The 25203-nt window shown below is 40.7% G+C and overlaps 1 protein-coding gene across 6 annotated transcripts in view; it reads left to right on the top strand.

The window, feature by feature from the left end:
- The window catches only part of KALRN (kalirin RhoGEF kinase), a 518343-nt gene that overhangs the window by 345458 nt on the left and 147682 nt on the right, over positions 1-25203 (top strand). For 5 of the 6 annotated variants that reach the window (XM_054830972.1, XM_054830978.1, XM_054830971.1 and 2 more), the window contains exons 16-27: positions 1720-1839; positions 4543-4761; positions 8078-8227; positions 9150-9264; positions 11812-11927; positions 12504-12626; positions 15167-15349; positions 16425-16543; positions 17770-17836; positions 18762-18871; positions 20657-20726; positions 22474-22563. In XM_054830972.1, coding sequence (XP_054686947.1) covers positions 1720-1839; positions 4543-4761; positions 8078-8227; positions 9150-9264; positions 11812-11927; positions 12504-12626; positions 15167-15349; positions 16425-16543; positions 17770-17836; positions 18762-18871; positions 20657-20726; positions 22474-22563 — 1482 coding nt within the window. The remainder of the gene's footprint in view (positions 1-1719; positions 1840-4542; positions 4762-8077; positions 8228-9149; positions 9265-11811; positions 11928-12503; positions 12627-15166; positions 15350-16424; positions 16544-17769; positions 17837-18761; positions 18872-20656; positions 20727-22473; positions 22564-25203) is intronic. The other variant, XM_054830973.1, reaches the window with a different exon arrangement.

The raw sequence follows: 25203 nt of genomic DNA, 5'->3' as shown, positions 1-25203 counted from the left end.
GCTTTTCACTAATCGAGTTGCTAAGACGGAGGTTTCCGGTGATTTTGTTGTTTGGGTTTTTTTACTATTCAGAGACACAGATATTTGTATGAAATCTGCATCAAAATCTGTGGCAGGTTTTGAAAATTTCAGCTCAAATGAAACCTGTTTCCAAGAGGACCCTGTCATGCCCTGATTTTATTGTTTTAAAAAAATAATAAAATAAAAAGCTACTGCATTTCTAGCATACATACCCAGTATTTTATACACTCCAACTGGCCCAAGCCAGGATATATCACGGTATATGAAATGTGAAAGCATGTCTTGCTTTATGATGTCCTCCCTTCAAGTCTTTCCCAGATACAGCGATCCTTTGGTTAACGTCAGTGTTTGGTACCATGTCGTCGGTAATAATGTAGCTTTCTTGTCTGATGGATTATAGAAAATTCCAGCCAAAAAGATTGCCTTATGATAACCTGATTTCTTTTCCTTTAAATCTTTGTTGCATTTCCCACAGGAACAATAACACCTGCTGATGAAAGAGAGAAAGCTGACAAATGAAATCTTCCACACTGTTGTACTGAGCAGAATGTAATTTTCTACAAATTAGGGTCAGCTACACGTGTAGATGGCTCCCTTTTCTTTCTCCTGGGGAAAACTCATTTTCTTACCCTACAGGGAACTGAATGTCTATAACTAGGGTGATACATGATGTAGGGATAAAAACCAAAACAACAGAAAATCAGACAATTTAATGGATCACTTGATGAAAATGATTGCACAAAAGGGAAATTACTATGTAGAATATTGCAGCAAAGTCAATTTGGGAGCTTTGTAAATCACGAGCTAAATGTAGGGCAGTGATTGGGCAGTCAGGATTTCCTGTGCATCTGTGAATTGAATTCAGCAACTTTCTGGCTTTATTGGAATAATTTGACACCCACACAGGTAGAAAATAGGCTTTGCAAAGAGCTTGCACGTGTGTTCTGGGTGCTAATTTTCCAAACACGTGTCTTAAAATAGCAGAAAATGTTGCTGCTTAAATGAATAAATACAAGCTTGATAGATTAATTATGTATATTTAGGATTTGATTCTGCAGACAGTACAGCATGGGTTGCATGTCTACAAATAATCTGAATATCCCTGAAGTAAAGCCTCTTTACTAAATATAAAATCCAAGACCTGGGATTTCTTCCTAGCTCTGCATGCAGGTGGAAATTCCAACTGCATCTTAACGCCATGTCAGATGAAACCAACTGTGTCTTCTCCCTCCTCACCCCTAAGATCCGACTTTTGTATGAAAGAAATATAGGCAAGTGGAGCAGAAAGGAGTCACAAAGTCCCTGATTCCAGTTGGAAATTTGAAAGAGAAATAAGATCTTTATGTTTTATTTCAAATCTCCCTCATTGTGCTTTGTGGTTTTGTCCTGGGGTATTTGCAAAGGGGAACATTCATTTTTGTGATCAAACCTTGGAAATGAAAGCTCTTTGCTGTCCAAACTTCCATATAAATACATTGGGAGTTTAATTTTTCAAGCAGTAACTTCTTCAGTAAGATCTTTGCCCTCTTCATGTCATTAAGTCATTATCCTAGGATTTCTTTCTGCTCACTGATTCAGCCTGAGCCCACATTGGGCAAAGTACCTTTTTGTCAGCCAGGCTGAAGTGTTTTCTGAGCGGTGACTGCATAAACCCTTGTACTGAAGCAGCCTTTCCATAAGCACATCCTTTCTTTACAGGTGCTTGGCTGGATCAGGAACGGTGAATCAATGCTGAATGCAAGCCTTGTCAATGCAAGCTCCCTCTCTGAAGCTGAGCAGCTCCAGCGGGAACATGAGCAGTTTCAGCTGGCCATAGAGGTAACGCGAATAAGTTAACTTGTTTCTCCTTCCCAGGTGAACATCATACCAAAGGTTCTCTCTTTGGCATCAATTGTTGCTTGCCTGAAGGAATAAAAACTTTAGAAAATCAACTTAATTGTTAAATTTGTAATGCACTCAGAGGTTAATAGTGAAATAAATTATTTATCATCTGCAGCTAGTTCTTCTGCTGTCAGATATCAACCTTTCCATTCATGAAAATGACACTCACGCATCTCCTGATAATTTCTTTGGTAAAAAAATAAGATTAAAATTCACAAAGCTCTCTGAAAGCGGGAAGAGTTTATGAAGTCAGTTTCTTCCCACGTCCACAATTTGCAGATCATTTCACAGCATTTATTTATGAATATCTTTGTTACTGGATATGCTCTCACATGAAATCTTTGTTTCATTCAACTCTCCTTTTGTTGACAGCAGAAGAGACGTTCATTCAAACCCACATTTTCAAATAACTTTATTTTTGAAGAAGAAGCAGGAGGGATGATTTTTAAGAGTTGCCTGCTAAACAGAGCTTTTGCCCCTGCTTGCCCTGCAGTATCACATCTTTGACCTGGCCCTTGAAAACTAACTGTGAGCCAACTCATTTGCCTCACTCACGGGGCCAGGACACAGCAAGAGGAGTAGCACCTCCTGTGAGCTGCTTTCCTTTGGATGAGGAGGTAGCGGAGGGATATGGACTCCCCTGAGTAGGGCACTACAGGACTCATAGTTCAGCTCAGTACTTGATGTATCTTTGTCATTATGAACCAGCCCTACCCTCGCAGGGTGTACTCGCTCCGGTTGTAAGAAAGGGGGTCCACTGCTTTCCCCCTGTTCCTGCTTAACAAGATGTATATGCTTCCCAGATTATCTTAATTGTTACCTTTTTCCAGAACAAAGAACAAGTTGGAAAATCCTTTTCTGTGGTTTATATATATTTGAAAATAACCAAAACTAAACCAAACTTTAAACTATGAAAATAGTATTTCCATAATGGAGATTTGAAGAGATGCCTGATTTAGCGGAGGGGAAGTGTCTTTATGTCTTCTGGCAAACTTTAAATAAGCAACATTATAGTGTTGCTAGTAATTATAGGGTTTAAAGCTTGCCTAATGACCTATCTTGACACAGCTCCACTCACACTAAGGAAGGAGCAGCTCTTGCAGCTCCTATGGGAAAAGGAAGAAGTTTTCTATCAATTCTGTATGAGCTGGCTGGTACTAAGCTGTGCTGACCACATCTTGGCAGACAGACAGCCACCAGACAGCAGTGAGGAACGAGACACCGACTGGCTGTGTTATCGCAGCGTGCTGCCATTGGGGAAGTGCTTGTATTTGGTGGTAAATGCAAAGCACAGAGGGAGAAGGGGGTTACGCCGCAGTAAGGGGAAAATAAGTTTTCAAAGGGAGAAAACACTAGATTAAATATTTAAATTGTTTAAGCTTAATATGGGGAAGAGATCAGCAAAGCATACAGGGCAGACTGTTCTCTAAAGGCATTCTAGATGTGGAATTGATTTCATCTGAAATCCTTTAAAGTCTATTTAAAACAAGTATTACAACTCTAACATCAGTAAAGCAGCTGGGTATTAAATTTAACCAGTTGTTCTTTAACATCTTCCTAAATATTTCTGCCAAATATTAATCCTTTTTTTTGCTAATAGCTTTCTCTACATTGCATTATTCATCAGTGTATTACCAGATGATTTCAAGCTTCTTTCCAGGTTCAAGGATTAGATCATAAAAGTATCACATGAGAATTTGTCAGCAGCAGTTATGTATGGGATGCAGAACAGAGGAGTCTTTGGGAGATTTTAAGGCTTCTCTTCAGAAGATTAAACTCAAATATTGGACTAAACTGTGCCTGAACAGAGTTACTCAGGAGGCTGTGAAGGGCCAGGGGCTATCTTCCTCTTGGCAACCCACAGAGGAAGGTGTAACCGCCACCTGGTTACTCTGAGAGGAGCTGGTGTAGGCTGGGGAATAGGGCAGATAATGCAGTCCTGCCTATAAAGTGGCTACTGAGTGAATTGGAGAACAGTGGAGAAAATGCCTTGACTCGCCACAGCTCTGTCCTTAAAGGTAGCACAGTGTAGCTCCAATATGAGTGAAATGACTTTCACAAAGGTATCTTGTAGGGGCTGATATTTGTGATATAGTTCATGCCATTTAGTAAGGCATCCTCATGTCTTCTGCGGTTGATGTTTTGTATCCTGCAGACAGGACAATTACACACATAAGTAAAGCTGCTGATGCCAGCAAACTGCCTGGCAAGAGTCAAATTAGGGTGATTAGGCCCATAGTTTGCCAACTCTTTGGTGTTTGCTTTTGTACCTGCAGATTGTGTGGGATGCAGGCAGCACTGAGTACAGGCTGGGTGGGAGCTCAGCACGACAGCTGCCTGCACTGGGGTTGTCAAAACGGACCCACTGGGAACCCCACGCTGCGTGGTTGCCCAAGGAGCAGCAGCTGATCGGTGGAGCTAACCCCTCTTAGCCAGTGCTTGCTTGTCCCAAGCTTTAATAACATGTTGCAAATGTGTGTGAATAATTGAAACTAAAATGCTTTGCAGAAGTAATTGTTAGCTGAAGATAACTCTGAAAATGTTTCACTCTCTCACATCTCCATGCTCACACTTCGCTTCACCTTTCTACCATACATCTGGCACATCTATACAACCTCTCTTTCCTCCCCTCATACACAGTCCCTCTTTCATGCCACTTCCTTACAGAAGACACACCAGAGTGCCCTGCAGGTTCAGCAGAAAGCTGAAGTGTTGCTACAGGCTGGGCATTATGACGCCGATGCAATCAGAGAGTGTGCCGAGAAGGTGGCCCTGCACTGGCAGCAGCTGATGCTGAAGATGGAGGACAGGCTCAAACTTGTCAATGCCTCGGTGGCCTTCTATAAAACCTCTGAGCAGGTGAGTATCATATCTGTATCATAGCACATTGCTACAGCCTGGGATTTGGCTCCCAGCATACAGTGCGAAGGTCTTGCCTCTCACCAAGATCAGCGGTGCAGTCTTTTCACTCTTACAGAGTGTGGAACTGTTCCAAATACCTGCTCTGCTAATACCACTAAGCAGCGGTGCTCCTTCTTCTCCCTTTCCCTTGAGTAATCCCAAAAGCAGGAAGAATGTTGCTTCGGTGAGCCTCGCTCAAAGCTGCCCTTTGTCTTTTTACATATGTTTGCATGTTTCCGTCCACACATTAGAGCACAGAAGCCTTTGTGTCACCTGAACAGGGCCCGTCTTGAGCCCTGAGGTGACTCCCAGCTGGTAAGCACCAATGCGAGTGCACTCCACGATGTAGCAGTACTGGTAGGTGGGGGTTTTCTACTCTGATCCTGAGTGCAGAGGTTCTTCTGCCAGCAAAGGATCTCACAGCAGTGGCAAAATTAACTGAAAGGACATTTGCTCCATTGTCATAGCAATGCTAAGCCACACATGGAAACCAAACTTTGAACTAGTCAAAATTGTTTCTCTGACAAGTATTGCAACAAAAAACCCCAAACCAAATGAATAAAAAAAGGCATCAGTTTGCAGTAACATTTATCTTAAAGTTTGCTGTGAAGCAGTGTAATTCTTGAAGTTTTTTTTTATTTGTCCCCTTTCCCAATGGTAAGAATTTCTGAAATCCTGCCATTTTAATTTCAAGTTCTCATGATATCAGAGTTAGTTTTCCTTGAGAACTGCTTGCAATTGATTGCATGTTACTTTGTGAGCAGTACTAGCCAGTGTTTTCACTAGTAGTTAAACACCACCATGCCAAAAAAGATGCCAAGGTATGAAGGGATTTCTCTTAAATCCATCTGCAACACAGATAATTACAGCAGTAAGCATTATATGTTGACACAACTTCATTCCAGGTGTCCATGAATTGCAAAACATGTTCCAGTTGGCTGCTGGTACGGTGGGATTATCCATCCCTTGCACAAACAGGTGCCATTTGTATTGTAGTTGGTGAGAATTAGTGTCATGGTGTGGATACTCAAATAGCCTTCCCTGATGCAAAGCTGATTACTGCAGCCAGACAGTTCGTGTTAGCATGGACATTGCAGGAACCTGTGGTTTTATACAAAAGGCAGCAGTGATTTACATTAAATTTTCTATTGTTATTATCACACAGTTAGTTCCTCAATTAGAGAACCAGACATGGGAAGTTTTTTAGCACAAGTAAATATATCATTATGGAAAGAGATTATTTTTTCCTTAACATCGAGGCTGTTATCCTTGGGCCACTTTTTGGTGTCATTTGTTTAATGCATTTTTAAGATTGTGTAAGATTAATTCATTCCTTATAATGAATGTGTTTCACTGTGAAGAGTTTCAAACAGATTTACAGTCCCTGATGTATTCAAGATTGAAATTAATTACTGCTGGTAGAGAATTGCAAGAAATGAAAACCATTAAGGGATTCATTAGTGCTTTAGACAGTCAAATGTGCTGGCCAAAATATGCATAGCCAGTAATTTATTGGTTCAGTCTCTCTTCCTGTTTCCAAGTTATACACAAGCATACTCAGTGCCCACCAGTTCATTCATTAGTTGTGTCTATTTAGGACAAAGATCATTCAGTCTTCAAATGCTCGTAAACTCACTGCTGCATGTAGTCTGTCGTCTTCTCTTGGGCTGCATGACTGATCTACAGTCCTTAATGGTCTGCTCCCTGACTGGATGACAGTGGATTGAGTAATTTACTGGAACCTGAATTCTACGAGTCTCTAGAAAAAGCGGCTAGAAGGGTGGAGAGACTGTCACAACCAGCCAAACTTTTTCATGCCTGTCTTCCCCAAGCATGCTGTTCTTGGTATAACTGGTGGAGCTCTGGCTTTCAAATAGCCCAGTTTCTCTCTGACTTCATTGACAGCCCACTTTATATTAATTTCTCTCATTGTCTTAACTGAGAGATTATATTTGCATGTGCAGGGACCATCCTTTCTGGAAAGAGATGTGGACCCCAGGCAGTCCATCTACTTTCATTTTTTAAGTCACTGAAGTCCAATAGAGTACCAAAGTTTTCAAGAATTAAGAATTAAAATGAAAATGCTTTTCTGTGCCTGAATAACACATGGGGCATTTGCTCTGCAATAAATGTTTGAGGGTGAATGCTGGTTTGCATCCAAGCAAGAAGATTATTTCAGATTGTCAAATGCATAAAGTCCTTGAACAGCCTGGCAGCAGAGTAAGTTGATCAGTTCACCAGTTTTAAAACTGAGTTTGATGTGTACATGAATGGAGTTATATGAAAATGGCCTGTGATAGTGGGGACGATTGGTGGGTGACGCTGGAGTTTCTTCCAGACTGTACTCTTGAGCATGTAATGTCCTCTGAATTGTGACTGTGTTCATATAAAAGTTGCAGAAGTGAGCGAGAAAAGGGTGAACATGGTTAGCTGGACCCCCAGCAATAACTGACTGCATCTTGAGTAATCTCAGCAGTGGAGTGTGTAGGAAGAGCCCTCTGGGAGAGAAGAGGAAAGTTCCAAATGGTCCTGAAAACTTTTGCAGTTTTTTCAGTGTCTGCACAGACCACTAAGAGTCATTCTCTGCAACACAAAAGATTCAGCCTTGTCCGAGGCCACTGCACACACAGTTTCCAGACTGTGTTGATTTATTTATGTCATTCCCATTATTCTACCAAGATAGAAGATACTTCTGTAAGCCCTGTGCAGAGGAACACCTGCATCCACCTAGGTTGCAGCACTGATTTAATGTCTATTGGTTTCCATCAGTCTTTACAAAAGCTGTATAGGGAGCAACTAACATACAGCTGAAGTGAATTAGTTCCAGCTTCAGACTTTGTTTCAGGAAAGTTTTTAAGCATGTGTTTTTCTTTAAGTATGTGCTAAGTCTCTTGACTTCAGTGGGATTTAAACACATCTAAAGCACCCTTCCACAATAGGGATTGTTTCCTGAATGATCCACTGGGGCCAACACTGACCCCTGCCTTGATTCAACCTTTTGAACTTCCCCTCGATTATCCATTGGAAGAGAAGAAGGATTTATCACCCTTAAACCAGATGAATTGCATCCCAAACAGTAGAGATCCCTATGGGTAAGAAGAACTGGTAGATCATTCTGTCCAGGGCCTGTTTCATACCCACTTATCATCCATGCCATGACCCGTAGTCCAAAACATTTAGATTTGAAAAGTTACTGGTCATAGACTTTACTGAATATGTTACTCCTGATTATGATTGTAGATAACTTAATTGTTGTGCTGTGGGCATGTTTCAGGTGTGCAGCGTATTAGAGAGCTTGGAGCAAGAATACAGACGGGATGAAGACTGGTGTGGAGGTCGAGATAAACTTGGACCGGCAGCTGAGATAGATCACGTCATCCCTCTGATCAGCAAGCATCTGGAACAGAAGGAGGCTTTTCTCAAGGTCTCATTTTAGTTCTCTACTAAATCAGGAAAACTCCCTGTTTAGTCAATTCAGAGCAGTGTTGGTGAGTTTGCGAGGAGGCTCTGAGGTGTAATTCCAGTTGAGCTGCTGGCTGGATAAGCCCTAGGCCAGTTTCATGCTCTTTAGTAGGGTTAATAAGCATTATCATCAATGCATATCTCATAGAGATGTCATCAGGACAAATTAGGTGGTATTTGCATTGCACTTGGAGGATGTTAGTTGTTGTGCTGGTTCAAAGTTCAAATTCTCAAAATTGCATATGATGAGCATTATAATTGACAGGTGTTGGCTTATACAAACCATCCAGCATTTCAAATTCTGTCCTCCAAGCCAATAACTGAAGAACTGCTAACGACTGAAGCAATTATGTGTCTGCGAGGCAGCACCAGGATGGGGACAGAGATTTCCTCCTGCCTTCCAGGTGCTGCTTTGTAAGAACTGTGGAGCTGAGAGGCTGACAAGTCAATTGCCAGCCACCCTCCCACCTTCCACTAAAGCTGATATACAGCATGAAACTATGCTTGCAGGCGAGGCTTTAGAAATTATGCTTCTAGATGGTACATTTTTTGAAACAATGAATACTTTTCTTGAGAGATGGGTTAGTTTGGTTAGATTGAAAATGTATGATGTACTAGCTCTTTACAACCAGTTGTTTTATTACTGTCATTAATTTGCCTTAATGTATAAAATCAGCCACTATATTCAAAATGACTCATGTGTTTAATACACTTATGAGGCTGTTAGTTTATTAGCTGAGTTTATTGACTCTTAGCTGAAGCTCTCATGTTCCCATATGAAAGAGAACTTCTCCCCGCAAAATAAAGAGAGAACTCCCTTGGGTCCCCTTTGCTTTCTTTGCTCATCTTTACTGATTCTTTTTGGTGGGGGCTGTTTTTCTTAGGCCTGTACGCTGGCACGAAGGAATGCTGAGGTATTCCTCAAGTACATCCACCGGAACAATGTCAGCATGCCCGGAGTAGCAAGCCATACAAGGGGGCCCGAGCAGCAAGTAAAAGGTTGGTCTTCTGGTGCAATGAGAGCATTGAACGTTTTGTTAGCTTCCCTTTCTGCTGTGTGGTCATGCTAAAGTTTGTGAACATGCTGAGAAGGCACCTGAAGTTTTGCCATCTGCTGTCACTAAAATCATACATGTGCCTGACACCTTTAGCAAGGGTAGGGAGGTCTCTCAGAAAGTGATCCCTCCTCCACTAGGCATGAAAAAGGAAAGGAGTTTGAAACATGGGCTCTGTCTGGCTTCTTTTGTCGGGAGAGTCCATGGGAGTGACACTGTGCCATCCCCCATCGTTTGGTTGTCACCTGAGATGATCAGACACTATTTTGCCTTAATATCTAAAAAATGCATAAACAAATAAACACATATCAAATACAAGGTCTAGACGCATCCTATTGCTGCTGAGCACTGGAAAAAAATGAGGCCCAAACTTGCTTGTCCCCAGGATGGATCTGCTCTTTTTTTTGTCCCTGGAATCCTGTTTGATGTCCTGCCACATCAAACAATCACCAGCAAAAGTATCTGCCTGTAGTTACTTTTCTTTGGTCAAAAGAGCACCATTTACAATCAGATGATACATCCGAGATGTTTGAAATGTTTCCACTACCCTGCTGCAAGGTACTGATAAGAACGAATAAAGTGATTCTGCAGAAATAAACCAATTTTTCTTATTATGATTGGCTTTCTTACAAGCTGCAGAAAGATACAGGTTAAAAGCAGTGCAGTCATTATATATGAGAGGGATGGGAACTTTGGTTATACACAGAAGGTGAAAATGGTGCTACTGAAGAGATTATTTTCCATCCTTTCAACACGAGTTCTGCAATGTTAACATGACTTTGTTCAACTTTCCCCTGCTACTGTGTCAAATGCTTGTTGCTGTTGTTGTTGTGTACTTTTGTTCCCTGCAGTTGAAAATCTTGGGAAAATTAATTAAATTCTGACTCGGCAAACCCTTAAATATGTACCTGATATAAGCTTGTGAGTGTTCTTCACTGAGCTTGTTTGAAATTACTTACATAAAAGTCAGCTTGTATATTAGTCTTTTTCTAAGCCAAAGGTGTAATTCTTATGCTTGCTGAGTCTATTCACATAAAGTCTTTGAAGTGGACACTTTAGTTTAGAATAAAAGCACCATTTAGTGGGATACTTACTGTGCTTCCAAAGCATTCATTAATACGGAACGAAATTAGTTTTATTTGGCATAAACTGTTTGTGCAGAGACCTGACCTAGAGCACCCGTGACAAGCTCCAAGTTCATGATGTCATTCAGACAAAGTTCCCGCAGCAGGGACTGGGCTAGGTTTTGCAATTAACTGAAGTATTACAATTTTTTTTACCGTAATCAGAGTCACACTTGTAAATGGAGAGGGATACATCCACATCTGTTTGCTGCCACCGGTCTTGGTGCAAAAGCGATGAATATCAGCACATTCAGAAAGGGCGTAGGGTGAGAGAGGTTATTAACAGGTGCTGGAAATGATCATAATTCACTGTAAGTGGTTGAGAAGCCAGATTGAATATTTTAATATAAAAGAGTATGGCTGCTGCCCGGGCTCTGTGTGCCTAAGCTCCCTCTCGTGGATGCTACACTCTGAGGATAAGGGCAGGAGGGCTGAGCTCCGTACCCAAACACGGCTGGGAAGAGCCACGCCACTGCCAGCTACATGTGACTGAGCCCGGTTTAATTAGAAAAGCTCAGGTTTAACTAAGGTTTATGTTAGTTATATAGTGTAAATCTCTTGCACTCTCTCTGTATGTAGCATTTTCAGTTAAACCCATGATACTTTTTAGAGTTAAATCGCACCCTTTTATCAAGTTGATTCAGTCTGGCTGAGCACTTGGGTTTTGAAGGAGAACACCTATGTCCTAGAATCCAAGGAGCAGCAGGTCTTCTGCTAGTCTGTTCCTGAACCTGGGTGTTTGTCACATCCCCGTCACACAGAAAACAGTTTTGAAGACCAATACCAAGCCTCAACCCAAAATCATAGCCCAGCAATAACTGCACACAGAAGGTCACCAGGCAGCACAGCTGTATAAGAAACCTTACCAGGTATGTCAAAGGGGGGGCTCAGGTCTGAATTAAATTCAGTCATGACCAGAGCTCTGCATGGGACAGTAGGCTTTGGTGCCATGTGCTGGGTAGCCTGTGGCCAGAGCAACGGACAAGGCAGTAAAAGGGCAACTTCTCCTATGTCAACCAGTAGTAGACTCCTGAAATAAGCAACAGAAGAGAACAAAAGGACTAGAAATCGTGTACCCCAGTGTATTTACTAAGGTAAATCCCAAACTCTGTTCTAGCATCTTCTAGCATCTTCTCCTTTACCAGATAACCCTGCAACTGCAATTTTTTTGTTGTTTGGTTTTGTTGTTTGGTGTTTTTTTAAGCAGCCCCTTTGAATCAATGCTTGTTTTTAAGAAGTATAATCTCAGGGGCTCTGCTCCTGGCAGTGCAGTCCAGGTAGAGTGAGTAAATTCATCTTTTTATGGCTTATTTCTGTATGTACTCACAGAATCACTAATCATGCAGACATTTTCCTTTGCCCTACAGCTATTCTGAGTGAGCTGCTGCAGAGGGAGAACAGAGTCCTTCACTTCTGGACCCTGAAGAAGCGGAGATTAGATCAGTGCCAACAATATGTGGTTTTTGAGCGCAGTGCCAAGCAGGTAGTGTAAAAACCCTGCTTTGTGTTTCTGTCCTGGCAGTGTGTAAATATTTCTTGTATCTGTGTAATGCCTCTGTGTGGCATTCCTGTTGCAATCTCAAGTTATATTTAAAAACTGTAACATTTGAAAACATGGCAAAAGTAGATTTTTTTTAAAAACAATTTAAGAAAATTCCAAAACCCGACAACAAAATTCAGTATTTTTGCCGGATCAGATTAATTTCTGGATTTGTTCCTTTGTTTCAAAATAAATATAAGAGCAAACTTGGTTTATTGAGCTGTTACTGAATGAGAAAACTGTTTTCCCTGCATGCAGATTTATCTGTATATAGGTAGAATTCCCTACATTCCTTTTTCTCCCAAGAAACATACAGCACCTTTTGTATGCTCTCCCACCTGCTTTGATTACTGTATTCTTTTTTTATGTGTTCCTATAAAGTGTTTTAGTATACGCAGCATTAAGTCCCAATGGATTTGATATCCTTTATTTGGCAGATTTTTTTTGTCAGAGGATTAGTTCTTGAAATACAAAGACTGTTTGTTTTGTTTTTCCTTTGGTTGTTTTTGACATTCACAGGCCTTAGACTGGATCCAAGAAACAGGCGAATATTACCTCTCTACTCACAACTCCACAGGGGAATCAGCAGAAGAAACTCAGGAACTCCTGAAGGAATATGGGGAATTCAGAGTACCTGCCAAGGTAAACAGTGACTTTAATCTAATTATGGCATCTGCCTTAGTCTATGTTTATGATCCTGTTTCAATGCCTTAAATCTCTGTAATAGTATTTACTGGATTTTGTATTTTTCTCCTGACATTCCTAGCCCAGAAGATAAATGTCTTTTGAGAACTGTGATCTCTCATTTTTAGCAAGACAGAGGGACAAAAAGGAGGTTTTCTCCCTCTTGGTCTGTACTGGGTAAGGAGCATTTTTGCTCTGATCAGAAGGAAGAGAAAATCCACTTGCATACAGAGTTCACAACAGCCTAATGAGACATACCCTAATTCCGTCCTTAAACAATCATACAAGAATGGTATAGAGTAACTAATTGATCTGAACATATCCAAGGTCATCTTGGATTCCCTGTCTCTCTCTTCTGTCATTAAAACCACAATTTGTTTCATTAATTCCAGCTGGGTTGATCACAGATGATCATTTATCTCATTAGAAATAATCTGCTGATCCCAACCAAATACTTTAAATAAATGGGTTTGTAAACTCCAGGGTGAACATTTTTTAATACAAAGCTGCATTACCAAGAATCTATTAATTTATATGGAGCAATTCCGAGAAATCTGGTGGGGTTTACAGAGGAATGGTGATTGGATCTGCTTCAGACAAATTAATTCAAACCATAGGTAATTCACAGACAGTGAATCCACAGGGGTATTAACAGTCACTGATAAGGATCTAAATTGCCAAGTTGGACTGCAGCAAGACTGTGGCTTTGGTATTATGTAGCTTCATTTCACTGTGTCCTGAAATTGATCTTCTGTAATCCTTAAATTCCTCATTAGGCTGTCCATACTTGCATGGGTTTGAATCACAGGCTTTGTGGTGTTCTTCTCCCCTTCCTTTTTCCTTAGCTTACATGTTTGTGAAAATGGGAGATAACTAGTGGTGGATGGAAGTTAATTTAATCAGACAGGACCCGTACAACAGTCCTTTAACAGTGCTCCTGGCCTCTAACCACCCGTAATCAGTCCACCTGAAATCATGTTTCGGTTTATAATTTAATTTTGATGAGAATAATCCCAATTCATCCTGAAGTTTCCAAACTAATTGTACTCTTGACTTAGACTAGGATTGAGTTTTATACCTTGTTCCTTATTGACCATTGCTGGCTGTTCCTTACAGTGACGCATCTGATCTTGCTCCCTAGGGCTCTAGTAAATCACTTTCCTACTGCTGATCTAGAATATTTTCAATGCCACGTGCAATCTGGTAAATGCATGTCACTCCTAGGCGGACGTTATTCTCAAGTTAAGCTGTATGTGAAAACCTTCCTGATCCAAATAACTTTCTGGCCAAACCAATTGTTTGGAAAGCAAAACCACCAGTAGCTTTTGGGAATGAAACACCATTTAAATATAATAGGAAGTCAGATGTTTACTTCTCCATACCTAGCCTTGCTTAAGTACTCAATTATTTGTTAAGATGATCTCTGATTCAGATGTTAATTTATTTTGCTAGTGAAAGTTCTTGAATTTTTGAAATCTGCTAGCTGTTTTCTGGTCTGACATGCATTTGTCCATTTGTGGCCAGATTGCTGATGATGTCATGATAGCATGCCTCACTTCAGACAGAGTGGAAAGTTCTCCCCATCTCTGAAAAGCAGCTTGCCAGTACTTCTGGGGATACGACTGATTCTCCTTTTGCTTTTGAGGAGTAACAGGCGTGTTACAGCTGGAGTGCAGTCTGTACAGTTGATATCTCAGTTTTTATAAGCATTTTGTACTTGAATTGGCTCAACATAGGGGCCAGGCACCTTCAGTTCCTAGGATAGATTTGGAATATAAGCTAAAATTTAACTAGCTCTTTTGTGCCAGATTTGGACAAAGTTCCTCAACATAGAAAACCATAGTGACTAAGGGGCAGTCAGAGCCCAAATGGAATAGAAAAGACCTCTGGAAAGTTTGGGGTCTTAGTGTATGTTTTGGAGTTCAGGCATCTTTTAGTTTGTAATGCACTAACTGGAGCTAAAATACTGACAGGAGATCTTATAGTAGACCAGGATTTTCGATTTAAATTCTGTTTGTTTCTGAAACAGAGTAATAGTAACTCAAACTCACTTCCTGGACTGATATGTGGTGTATTAATGACCTGTCTATGTGGGTCTGTAGAACCACCTAGGTATGGATTCAGAGTACCTTGGTGTATTTTATGAAGTGTGATTTTTAAATCCTTTCTTCTACTCCAAGGTTCACAAAAAATACATTTTTGGTTATGGGAAGGAGGCACGTCTAACTTCCAATATGTTTTCCTTATGTGTTTGTGTGTGTGTGTGGTTTCAAAACCTGGACTTTTTCTATCTCCTGCAGCTTTCTAAGTGTCCTTATAAAAATGTCATTCCTTTCATGTTTTACTGGGCAAAGTTTAAAGCATCTGATTCTGTGTAAGACGAAGTACAGACACTCTTTAATGATGTACAAAAAATTGTGAGCTGCTTCTGACTGCTGTGTGAATTAAAAGCAAAGGAAATAATAATGCAACATAACCAAGGACCATATTTTGGGCAGCAAACAAAGGAGAAAGTGAAGCTCCTCATCCAGCTGGCTGACAGCTTTGTAGAAAAAGGACATATACACGCCACTGAAATTAGGAAGTGGGTCACCACCGTTGACAAACGCTACCGTGACTTCTCTCTCAGGATGGGGAAATACCGCTACTCCCTGGAAAAAGCCCTTGGAATCAATACAGAGGTACTGTAAGTCCATGTCCTGCTAGGGTTTTATACCAAAGCTGAAAGTCATAGATGGAAGTGAAGGCCATGGTATGAATGCTGCAGGTTATCTTGTGTCCATTAGAAACACTGAAAACCTAGCCGACCTACCTAGTCAAGCTCAGAACTGTTTCTGAAGAGAAAAAGGATTTTTGTGGCAGATCAGTGATATGAGGAGGAGACAGATGAAGATCAGAAAGACTTTTTAAATGAATGTTTGCACCATTCTTCAGGAGCCAATACGGCTACTGGGAAAGAGGGGAAACACATTATTTGAATAAAAGTCTGCGTTAATTTTAGCATAAGCCATAAATCCTGCTCCCACACCATTATTTTGAAACAAACTCAGTCTTTGGCTGTAAGTTTCCATTCTCTCATCCTTTAACTAACCAAAAAAAAAAATAATTATTCCAGCCTTATCTCTGAGCTCTTTTAGGTGATTGAAATGGAGCAACACGAGAGAAACAAAAATTAGAACCTCCTGCTACTCCCTGGCCACAGTATTAAGGGGGAGTTCCCAAAGCAGAAACACTTAAAAACATTTTGGTCAACCATCCTTCAAAATTACATATCAAAGAAAGAGGAACAAATTCCCTCGCTTACACCCTCAAGATACCTTAAATGTACTGTTCCTTGTAGGGTCTCTGGTTTACACAAAGTTACTAACCACAGTCTGGAATGGTATTTCCATGGCATGGTATTTCCTACTTTACCAGACTATTTATGAAGTCCCATACTAAACAACTATTTAGATGTGAAGGAGCAAGGTAAAATTTAGTCATTTGTCATCAATACTTATTTCTAGATAGGAGTAAGAGTGAAGACTATTATAAATACCATAGATGGCGTTTTCTTAAGATTTCTCCCTCACCTTCCCACCTTCTCCTCCTCACTGCAGTTCTTCTAAATCTCCTTTTAGAATTTCCTTCTTTCTGACATCGGTATCTTTATCTTGCTTTTGTCCCTTCTTATCCATTTGATCTCATGAACATGCTACATTTTGCACAACAGTAGGGTTACAATGAACTTAAAATCTGTACTGTCACTTTTTCTAGGATAACAAAGACCTAGAACTAGATATTATTCCAGCAAGTCTTTCAGACCGGGAGGTAAAACTGCGGGATGCAAATCATGAAGCCAATGAAGAAAAAAGAAAGTCGGCCAGAAAGAAAGAGTATGTACCCAAACACTCACAGTCTGTCATCACACGTTAAGAGTGATTCTATGATGTTTGCGTGACTAGAACTGACCAACAGTCCTATAACTCCTTCCAGCTGCGGAGCAATTGGGTCTGCAGGTTGTGACTTGTAGGCTAGAGAATTCCAGAACATACAGGTTGAATGTCTTCTGGTTTTAATCAGAAGTTACTTTTGGAAAGGGAAAAGAGTGAGTCAAGGACTTCAATTGGACCTTGATGTCATGGAGATACTTATAGTCATGATTTCTTCCTGGCTGTATGTGAAAAGTAAAATGAACAGAAAAATTAAAACAATCTTTATATGTCTAAGTATCCTCTAAACTCCAGGGACATCCAGAGGAGTTAACTGTGTTTCAGTGACACAGGAGTTCACTTGAAGTTTAGGTTCAAATTTCAGTGGGTGTAGAACTGAGAGAACTGGAAATGTTTCATACTAGAGGAAATATTTGGAGAGCGCTTGTTGCACGTAAGTCTAGAAACAGTCTAATTTCACAGTATTTTGTCTTAATTTTTGTGTGAGAATATTCTGGAAAGCATCTATATGTACGATCCTTCTCAGCCCTCTGAAATTGTCACTACAGTGCATAACCTTGATGAGAAACTGTTTCTGCTTTAGGGAACAGTGGTTACACTTTGTCTGCATGTGGCACATTTTCAAAACATTGGGCATTTCTACTTTGAGATGCCCAGCCTCAGGCACTACAGATGTGGTTGTTGGGCTTCCCAGCAGTCTGATTTTCTCCAGTTGAATACCAAGCGGTTGAAGCCTCTTCAAAGTAATGGTGTCTCCCCAATCCATCTGTATTGCCACTGAAGGTCAAGTTCCAGGGTGACTTCCCGTTGACTGTTAGTGAAGATGCAAATGTTGTCAGTGAATCTTAAGTCCTTACTCTGGGAGAGAAAAAAATCCTGAGAATCGGTTGACTGTTAAGGATGGGCATGTAGATAGTAAATCACAGCAGTTGCAGAAATGCAACTTAATAGAATTTTATGCAGAACAGATATTTAGAAAATAATCCTACAAGGGACTAGTGTATAAGGTGGTATTTCGTTCATGGAGCTGAAAGGTGCAAAGTGAGGCAACTGAAGGCTTAGGGTGGAAGTACACTGATTCATGAAGACAACAGGAGGATGTTTTGATTTCTGTTCATTGTACAAATGCCTGTAACGTCCAAAACACCTGAAATACTTTCTTTTTTCAGATTTATTATGGCTGAGCTGCTTCAGACAGAAAAAGCTTATGTCAGGGACTTACACGAATGTTTAGAGGTAAGTTACAGCTTGGGAAGTCTCCAGTATTTTCAGGAAGGACATTGTATCCTTTGTGGTGGTGATGTTCACTATGTAGCAAAGGCTGATCTTGACAGGAGTCTGTGGGGAGGTACCACCATTGGTGGCTAGCCGCAGAGCTATGTCCTGCTGGTGGCGGGAGCTGGGTGGGTAGCAGAGGGAGCTTGTCTCCCACAGGCAGATCCATGCCCTGTGCTCGCCACGCGTGGCCGTAAACGTCTGCACCTCCAGGGACAACCAGTGTGCCTTCATATAGAAAGCTGCGCTGACCCCTGCAGAGTGAGAGCAATGTCCTGAGACTCAGTAAAGAGCTACATATTTGCACATTGACCTGAAATCTCTTGGTTTCTAGTCTGTTTTGAATCATGGAACATTTTCTTAAGAATTCAAATCTATTCCTTTGGATCATCTCATGCTAGAGAAAGAGCTGTATTTGCACTGTCAAACACCTTGCCTAGCTCTACACCAGGGTGTTCCTGAAGGGGACTGTGATATTCAGGGCAAAAAGCAGAATGTATTTCAGTGAAGTCTGTCAGTTTTCACATTCCTGCAGTGTGAAAGAGATTTTTATGTATCTAATGCTACTGAAGTGGCAATTCCAGCTTATCTTTCAACTGTTTCTGCCTGCAGTTTTTGGACACCATCAGTTGGACAGCAAAGACAGGTGTTGTTGGCATGTTTCTGCTTTTTCCTCAGACAACTTCTGAGTGTCAGCATTTTGAATTTCTCTGGAGAGCTTTCTGTGACACTGGAACATTTTTTTTTTTTTTTTTTTAAAGCTTGTTTGTTTAATCTCAAAGTACCTAGTTTCCTTGTCAGCCTGTGCCTTTGGCAATAAACCAGGGAGATCTATTCTTTTTCACTGCATTTATTCACAAAGCTAAGAATTGCTGGTGTCTTCCAGACTTACCTTTGGGAAATGACAAGTGGAGTGGAAGAAATACCCGCTGGGATCCTTAATAAAGAACACATCATCTTTGGCAATATTCAGGAGATATATGACTTTCATAACAAGTAGGTTTTCCTAACAGTTCTGTTAATGTTTACTGACTAAGGAAATCAAAGGCATGTGTATACCTATACATCTATATGGTGTCTACAGTGAACACCTACAGAACAATGCACACAGGAGTGTAAAGAAATTGATCCAGATTTGCAAAATAACGTTTGATTTCTTGTTTTATTTCTTTTACAAAAATGAATTGCATCTTAGTTTAAACTTCACCTTCAGCTGATTAACAATGTTGAAGTCATATTATTGCAATGCTTTGTAGTCCTATACATGCTGTCCATCTCACAGCACTAGATCTAGTCTGGAAGCTTGCCTGTCAAAAGTATGATCTCTTGGAAAACAGGGCGGGGGGGAAAGGAATGGTTGGCATGAGCTGGGTTAATAAGTAGCTTTCCTTCCACTTCTTGGAGACTCTCTGTATTTAATCTGTAACTAACAGTAGTCCCTTTTATCAAGAACAGACTGTGTATCAGATCAGCTTAGAGAGCATTGTTTCCCTGCTATAATGTGAATGCAATAGCAGTTATAAACTTAACATTTAGGGGTGCTGGGTCACACAAGTTCAGTCTGAATTTCAAAGTCTGTTTTCAAGTTACACATCAAAACCAAAGCAGTCTGAAAAACAAATCAGAAAACCCTTCCCTCTTGAAGTTCTGAGAGACTTCCAGTGCTTCAGCCAGATAAATGTGGCATCACATACATGTAAATATGGTCCAGCAGAGGCTGCCACATGCATGCTTTTGTGCAAGCAGCTTCCAGGCATATTGGGATAATAGATTCAAACTACATATTACATTAAAAAGCCTTTAATATATGAATTGACTTCCAGCCCACAAGAATTGCCCTGTCATACAGTTAAGTATTATTCTCCCATTTGAAACTATGCTAGGATCACCCAATTGCCTTCCCACTTCCCCTCACTTTGTAGTGCTCTATCTTCTTTTTAGTGACCCTGACTGATGACATCTGATTACTTTCCTTTTTGACTTTCCCTTGCTCCCAGCTAACACCCCTTCAGCCTTCAGTCATGCCCCTCGTTTCCCTGCTGCTGTCATTTGTCCTTTCTCTGACCCATCCTCCTCCAGCCTGCTGCTTCTGTATCATCCTTTTCCCACTAAAACTTCTAGCAATGCTAAAATAAATTGCCCCCCACCCTTGCCTCCACCATCATCCTCCACAATCTTCTCCTTTGACTGGTGATGTAAAGGCATCCCCCAACCTGATTCAGTTGCTTCTGCTTCTGCAACTTGTGTTTCACATTCCTCTTTCCACCTAAATCATTGTTCAGGGCTCCATCTGCAAAGGGAGATTTCACTCATAGTACGAGGTGCTGCGAGAGACTTAATTACAAAATCTATATTTTGGGAGTTTACCACTTACCTATGAAGTATCAAGCTTGTTTAAATTGTTGTCCTTTGCCCAGTGTGCTGAGTTTGGTGATGGCAGTCTGGCAGCTTTGGGCTTCTCATTTTGCTCTTTCTCTGAACTACTGCACAAGATCTTTTTGAAGATTCATAATCTGGTTCTTGAATATCACTTTGCGGTCCTGAATGCGCTGACCCCCAGTAGGGATTGCTACCTTTTCCTTTCTAGTTGAGTCAGTCATGAGTGTGCTCCAAAAGCAAAGCATACCTTGACAAGGAAACACTTCGCCAGTGGCAGGACACTTGATTAGCCTCATAGTCAAGATACAAGTATTGATCATTAGCAGTGATTAACTTATTGGTCATTCTGCTTCTCCTGGGTATTTGACTGTTACTAATTACATCGTGTCTTCTTTTTTTCAGCATTTTTCTGAAAGAACTAGAGAAATACGAGCAACTGCCTGAGGATGTGGGCCACTGCTTCGTCACCTGGGTAATGAGGCTTCTTCTTTTCATTATTTATTCAAATTAATTCTTCCAGCACAGATGGAAACAAGCTGGGAATAGGTGCAAGAGTTACGTCATTAGTGATAAGTGAGATTAGGAGCTAATCTGGAAGTATGACTCCTTTGTCCTTCACCTCTCCTGGGGTGAAGGGTTCCCTCCCTTAACTCTTCTCCTGTGCAGTGGTGTGAAGGCTTTCCAGAGCCTCTCTCCTTGTCCTGCACTGACCAGCACAGCTTTTACCTCTGGTGGTTCCTGTTTAACAGGGCTTCATCAAAACAAACCTGTGTTTAGGCGTGACATTCATTTCTTTGTGAAGGGTCCTGGGAGAATGGACATTTAAAATCTTAATATACCCTCCTTAGAGAATTTTAGTCATGCCATAAGACCTCTACAAAGGCATGAATAACATATTTTATCAACACTTTTCTTCAGAAATTAGTGTCAAATTGCTGAGCCAATGTGCTCTCTCATTCCATTACCCAATGCCAGGATAATTTCCAACAGGACTTTGAAATCTTGATGCTAAGAGTCTTCATGGGTGTAGGAGGCTCCAGGAACTGGCTACAGTCATTTATCTGTATGAAAGCTGCACTCTTTTCAAAATATTTACCACACAAATCAGCTATCTTCATGTTTTCTCTGAAGGTTTTATTCATATTTCAAAGCTGGGAATTAGTATTTATATTATAAATAAAAAATAAATAAATTCATTATGGAGCGTTTTCACTTACCAAAAAAATGAGCATGTTTGGATGATTTCAAATGGGCTTTTAATTTAAAAACACGACACAAATATTGATTAAATGGATTCAGAAATGTTATTTACAAAGAAGATGTTTTATATTTATGAAAGATGAACACATTTACATATCGTTCTGTGCAAAATCTTCATAGTACTTTTAAGATACTACCACATCACCTCAGCAATAGTACATGTCCAGAGCTGTGTGTATGGTTACAGACATACATACAAAGCTGCCTGCCCAATTGTAGGGTCAGGTTATTTTGATACCTGGTATAAAAAAAATGCAACAGTAATAAAAGGAGGCCATCCTCCTCTTCTGTTTGCCTGCCTCTCGCAGAGACCAGAGTTCAGTAAAACGAAACTGCTCTAAGGCAGGAGTGCAGACGTGCTTTTAATTTCCTCTTAAAAATAAATGAATTAGGAAATGAAATGCAATGCACATTAGGAACATGAAATAGCACAACATAAAGTTTTGAGCCATTAAAGTCTGAACCAAGGCAGGAAAAGCAAATTTGGGCCAGGCGTCACAAATCTGAGCCAATCTCAAGTCAAAAATGTTGGCTTGAGCCAGTTTAAGTGGAATCTTTTGCCCAGAGTTTCTACATTGGCTGTATCTGCAAGTTAGGTGATAGACCCAGCATTTCATGACTGGGTTTTGAGACCTGCAGACTTTTGGATACAATCTGTGTAATGTCATTAGAGCTCTTAGAAATTATTTTATAGCTGGATGAAAGTTTTAGGCCTTCCCTCTGTAACACTTGTTAAAGACAGCCTCCCATAGCTGTTACACGGTGCACCTCATTCCCCTCAGAACTGCTCAGGTAAGGTGTGAATTCTCTATAAGTCTTCTGTTCTTAATTTGCAGTTCTTACGTTGCTTTGAGAGGTGGGGATTTATCACCTGTATTTATCCTGGTAAGCCTTAATGAAAGACTGTGCAAGCAGAGAAATAGCTTATCTTGCTTTTCCCTTGATGTTTGTTTTCACAGGCAGATAAATTTCAGATGTACGTCACCTACTGCAAAAACAAGCCTGACTCCAGCCAGCTCATCCTGGAACATGCAGGGACTTTCTTTGATGTAAGCATCCATTGCCATTTTCCTTCAGCACGCGTAGTGCAGCTGAAGCACCTTCTCTTTACATCTGAGCAACGGGTTCCTTTCTGTGCTTTGGCATTTGGGTTTTTCATTCCACTGCAGATATCACATGCTGTGAAAACTGATAGGCTGTGATGTGATGTGTGATCTTCATCGGTGTGGCAGGTCATTTTTAATGGAGACACATATTCTTATGGGAACCTTCATGCATTTTTCAGACCCAATCCTTTCTAAAGATCTGGTTTAGATGTACTCTCTACTTCTAGGTTTAGTGGTAAAATGAAAAGCAGATCCCATTATATTTTATGACCTGAAATCCCTAAGTCCAAAACAAGATCCCGTCCTCCTGTTCTGCGAATTTTACCCACCCTATTAAACATTTGCTTTGTCATGCTGGTAAGGGACTCCATTGACTGCAATTAGACTATTTTCCTTACAAGCATATACCTGGTGATAAACATGTGCAGGCTCCAAACCCAGTTTTGTAGGCTGAGAAAAATCTTTAGAGTTTTTGAGTACTTTTAAACTAAGCTTTCCCTCTGATTTTCAGAACCTCATCCATTTTTCCATGCTTATCTGCTAGCTTATAGCTTTAATTAGTTGTCTTTCTGAAGAAAAATGCTAAGACCTCTTTTCCAAAGCACTGAAAATCTTTTTACAAATGTAACCACTCAGCTGGATCCAACCTGCCTGACATGAATCAGCTCCTCTGGGTTTCGTATGTGCCAATGGTTATAGCATTTCAATTAAATTCAACACTGAAAATCTCACATGAGCCAAAAGAAAAGTGATGAACACCTTTTTCTTCTGCCTTGTTTTTGCCTTGCTGCCAAATGGTCTAAAAGTAGAATTGAACTGAAAGGGATTTTCCAGGAGGTGGCGCTTGAGCCTGTTGAATGGTTTATACTGGTTGGTGACTCGGGGAGGGTTTGAGCCGCCTTAGGTGTCTATCAGTGTGGTTCGCACAGGTTAAAAGTGTTTGTTTTGCTAAGCTTTTCCACTCCAGGTCTGTATATGGGCTAGAAACCTGCCTGATGGTGCTTAATAGAGAATATTCATGTGTCAGCATCTGCTGTTTTGCAAGGGTAGATGTCTTCCTTCCATTGGTGGGAATTGTGCTGGGCTACCCAGTGATGCCTGTGCAAAAAGAGAAAGCTGGCTAACCCCCCAAAAAATTCTCCAGGAGTCATTCAGTCTGACTAAGGTAGTGCAAAGTATCTGTAGATCCTTCTTGATTTTGGAGTAGCAGTGGTTAAGTGGCAGGACAGGGGACAGTCTGGCCCAAGGAATATGGAGGAAATGGCTGGTTCTTTTCTTCCAGGAAGAACCTGGAATTTCCCAAAACACCCTGATGATGAGAGTGAGTTATCTAGAATAACACTCCTTAGTAAGAAGCCTGCTCGAAGATCACAATTGTACAAGCCCTTAAATTGCATAAACTGTCATAGAAAGCCATCTTTGAGAGTAAAACAAGTAGTCCCAGTAATCTGTCTGAACCCTTCAAGTCCATGGAAAATTTGCAGCTTCAGGTGTCATTGCAAGGGCTTCAGCTGGTGGTAATCAGCATATTATTGAGGTGATAGAATTGATTTTAGTGTTTGTTATCTGAGCTTTGGTCCTCAGGACAAAGGCAGACTTTGGTTCAGTCATCTATATGCTTCTGCTATTTTGAATATTTTTTTCCTTTAAATCTTGGAAAACATCAGTAGTTATATTCAAGAAGCCACAGGGCATCTTTAATTTGCATGACCAGCATTTACAGAGTGGAACACAGTAAAGCTTATTGACTTTGGTAGCATTGTAGAGTATCATGTTTCTGCATGGATGATGGTTCTTGGACGGTGTCTCTGCTGAGCTAGAGTGTCCTTTAAGAAATGGGCAGGGGCACAAGCTGGGTCTCAGTTTCTCCTTAATAATATTTTTTTCTGAAATTGCACACAAAAGATTTGTGTCACGCATCACAAAACCTAAATGTTTCATGAGGTCTTTAGCGCTGAATCTACTCAGCAAGCCATTGGTCTGTACACTCAGTTCAGGATGCAGTTTGTCCTCCTACTAAACAACTGTACACAATTAGATGACTTACCTTAATTTGTGAATCTCTTCAGACAGTTGATAGAAAATCTGGGCACTTTATCACTGCTTCATGGTAAATTCAGCAATTCTTATGGTATGAAATTGTATTGAAGTATTCCTGTCTCCATGTTGTCCATCCAAGGACCTCCAAGTGTCCTGTGCTGCCCTATGCAGAGGATATTTTTGGTGTTTTTCTGGGATTCTGTCATTGCATGTAGGCCTACACATTGATCCTGTTCTGCTGCTCACCTGGTGTGCAACACAACTGCCAGCACATGGTGCCTGTCAGATACCTTCATTTCTTCCAGGCCCTTGGGACACTTTTCCACCCAAGAAATAACTATATTTGTGTCTAATAGTGAGCCATGGTTCACTATAACATGAACCAAGCTTGCTTTAAACAAGAAGCAGAGCAAAGTAGAGAGCTCAGAGCCCAGTGGCTAGCTTGCTTCTGAAACCTGCCAGCTGCTTCAAAAGCTAACTCAGATATCTCTCTGCTTCAGAAAGCACTACCATGCTGTACCCTGCACAGACCTCTCCAATTTC

This window comes from Grus americana, chromosome 6 (assembly GCF_028858705.1).
Source record: "Grus americana isolate bGruAme1 chromosome 6, bGruAme1.mat, whole genome shotgun sequence".
NCBI classification, from domain to species: domain Eukaryota; kingdom Metazoa; phylum Chordata; class Aves; order Gruiformes; family Gruidae; genus Grus; species Grus americana.
This window is presented reverse-complemented; position numbering and strand designations above follow the sequence as displayed.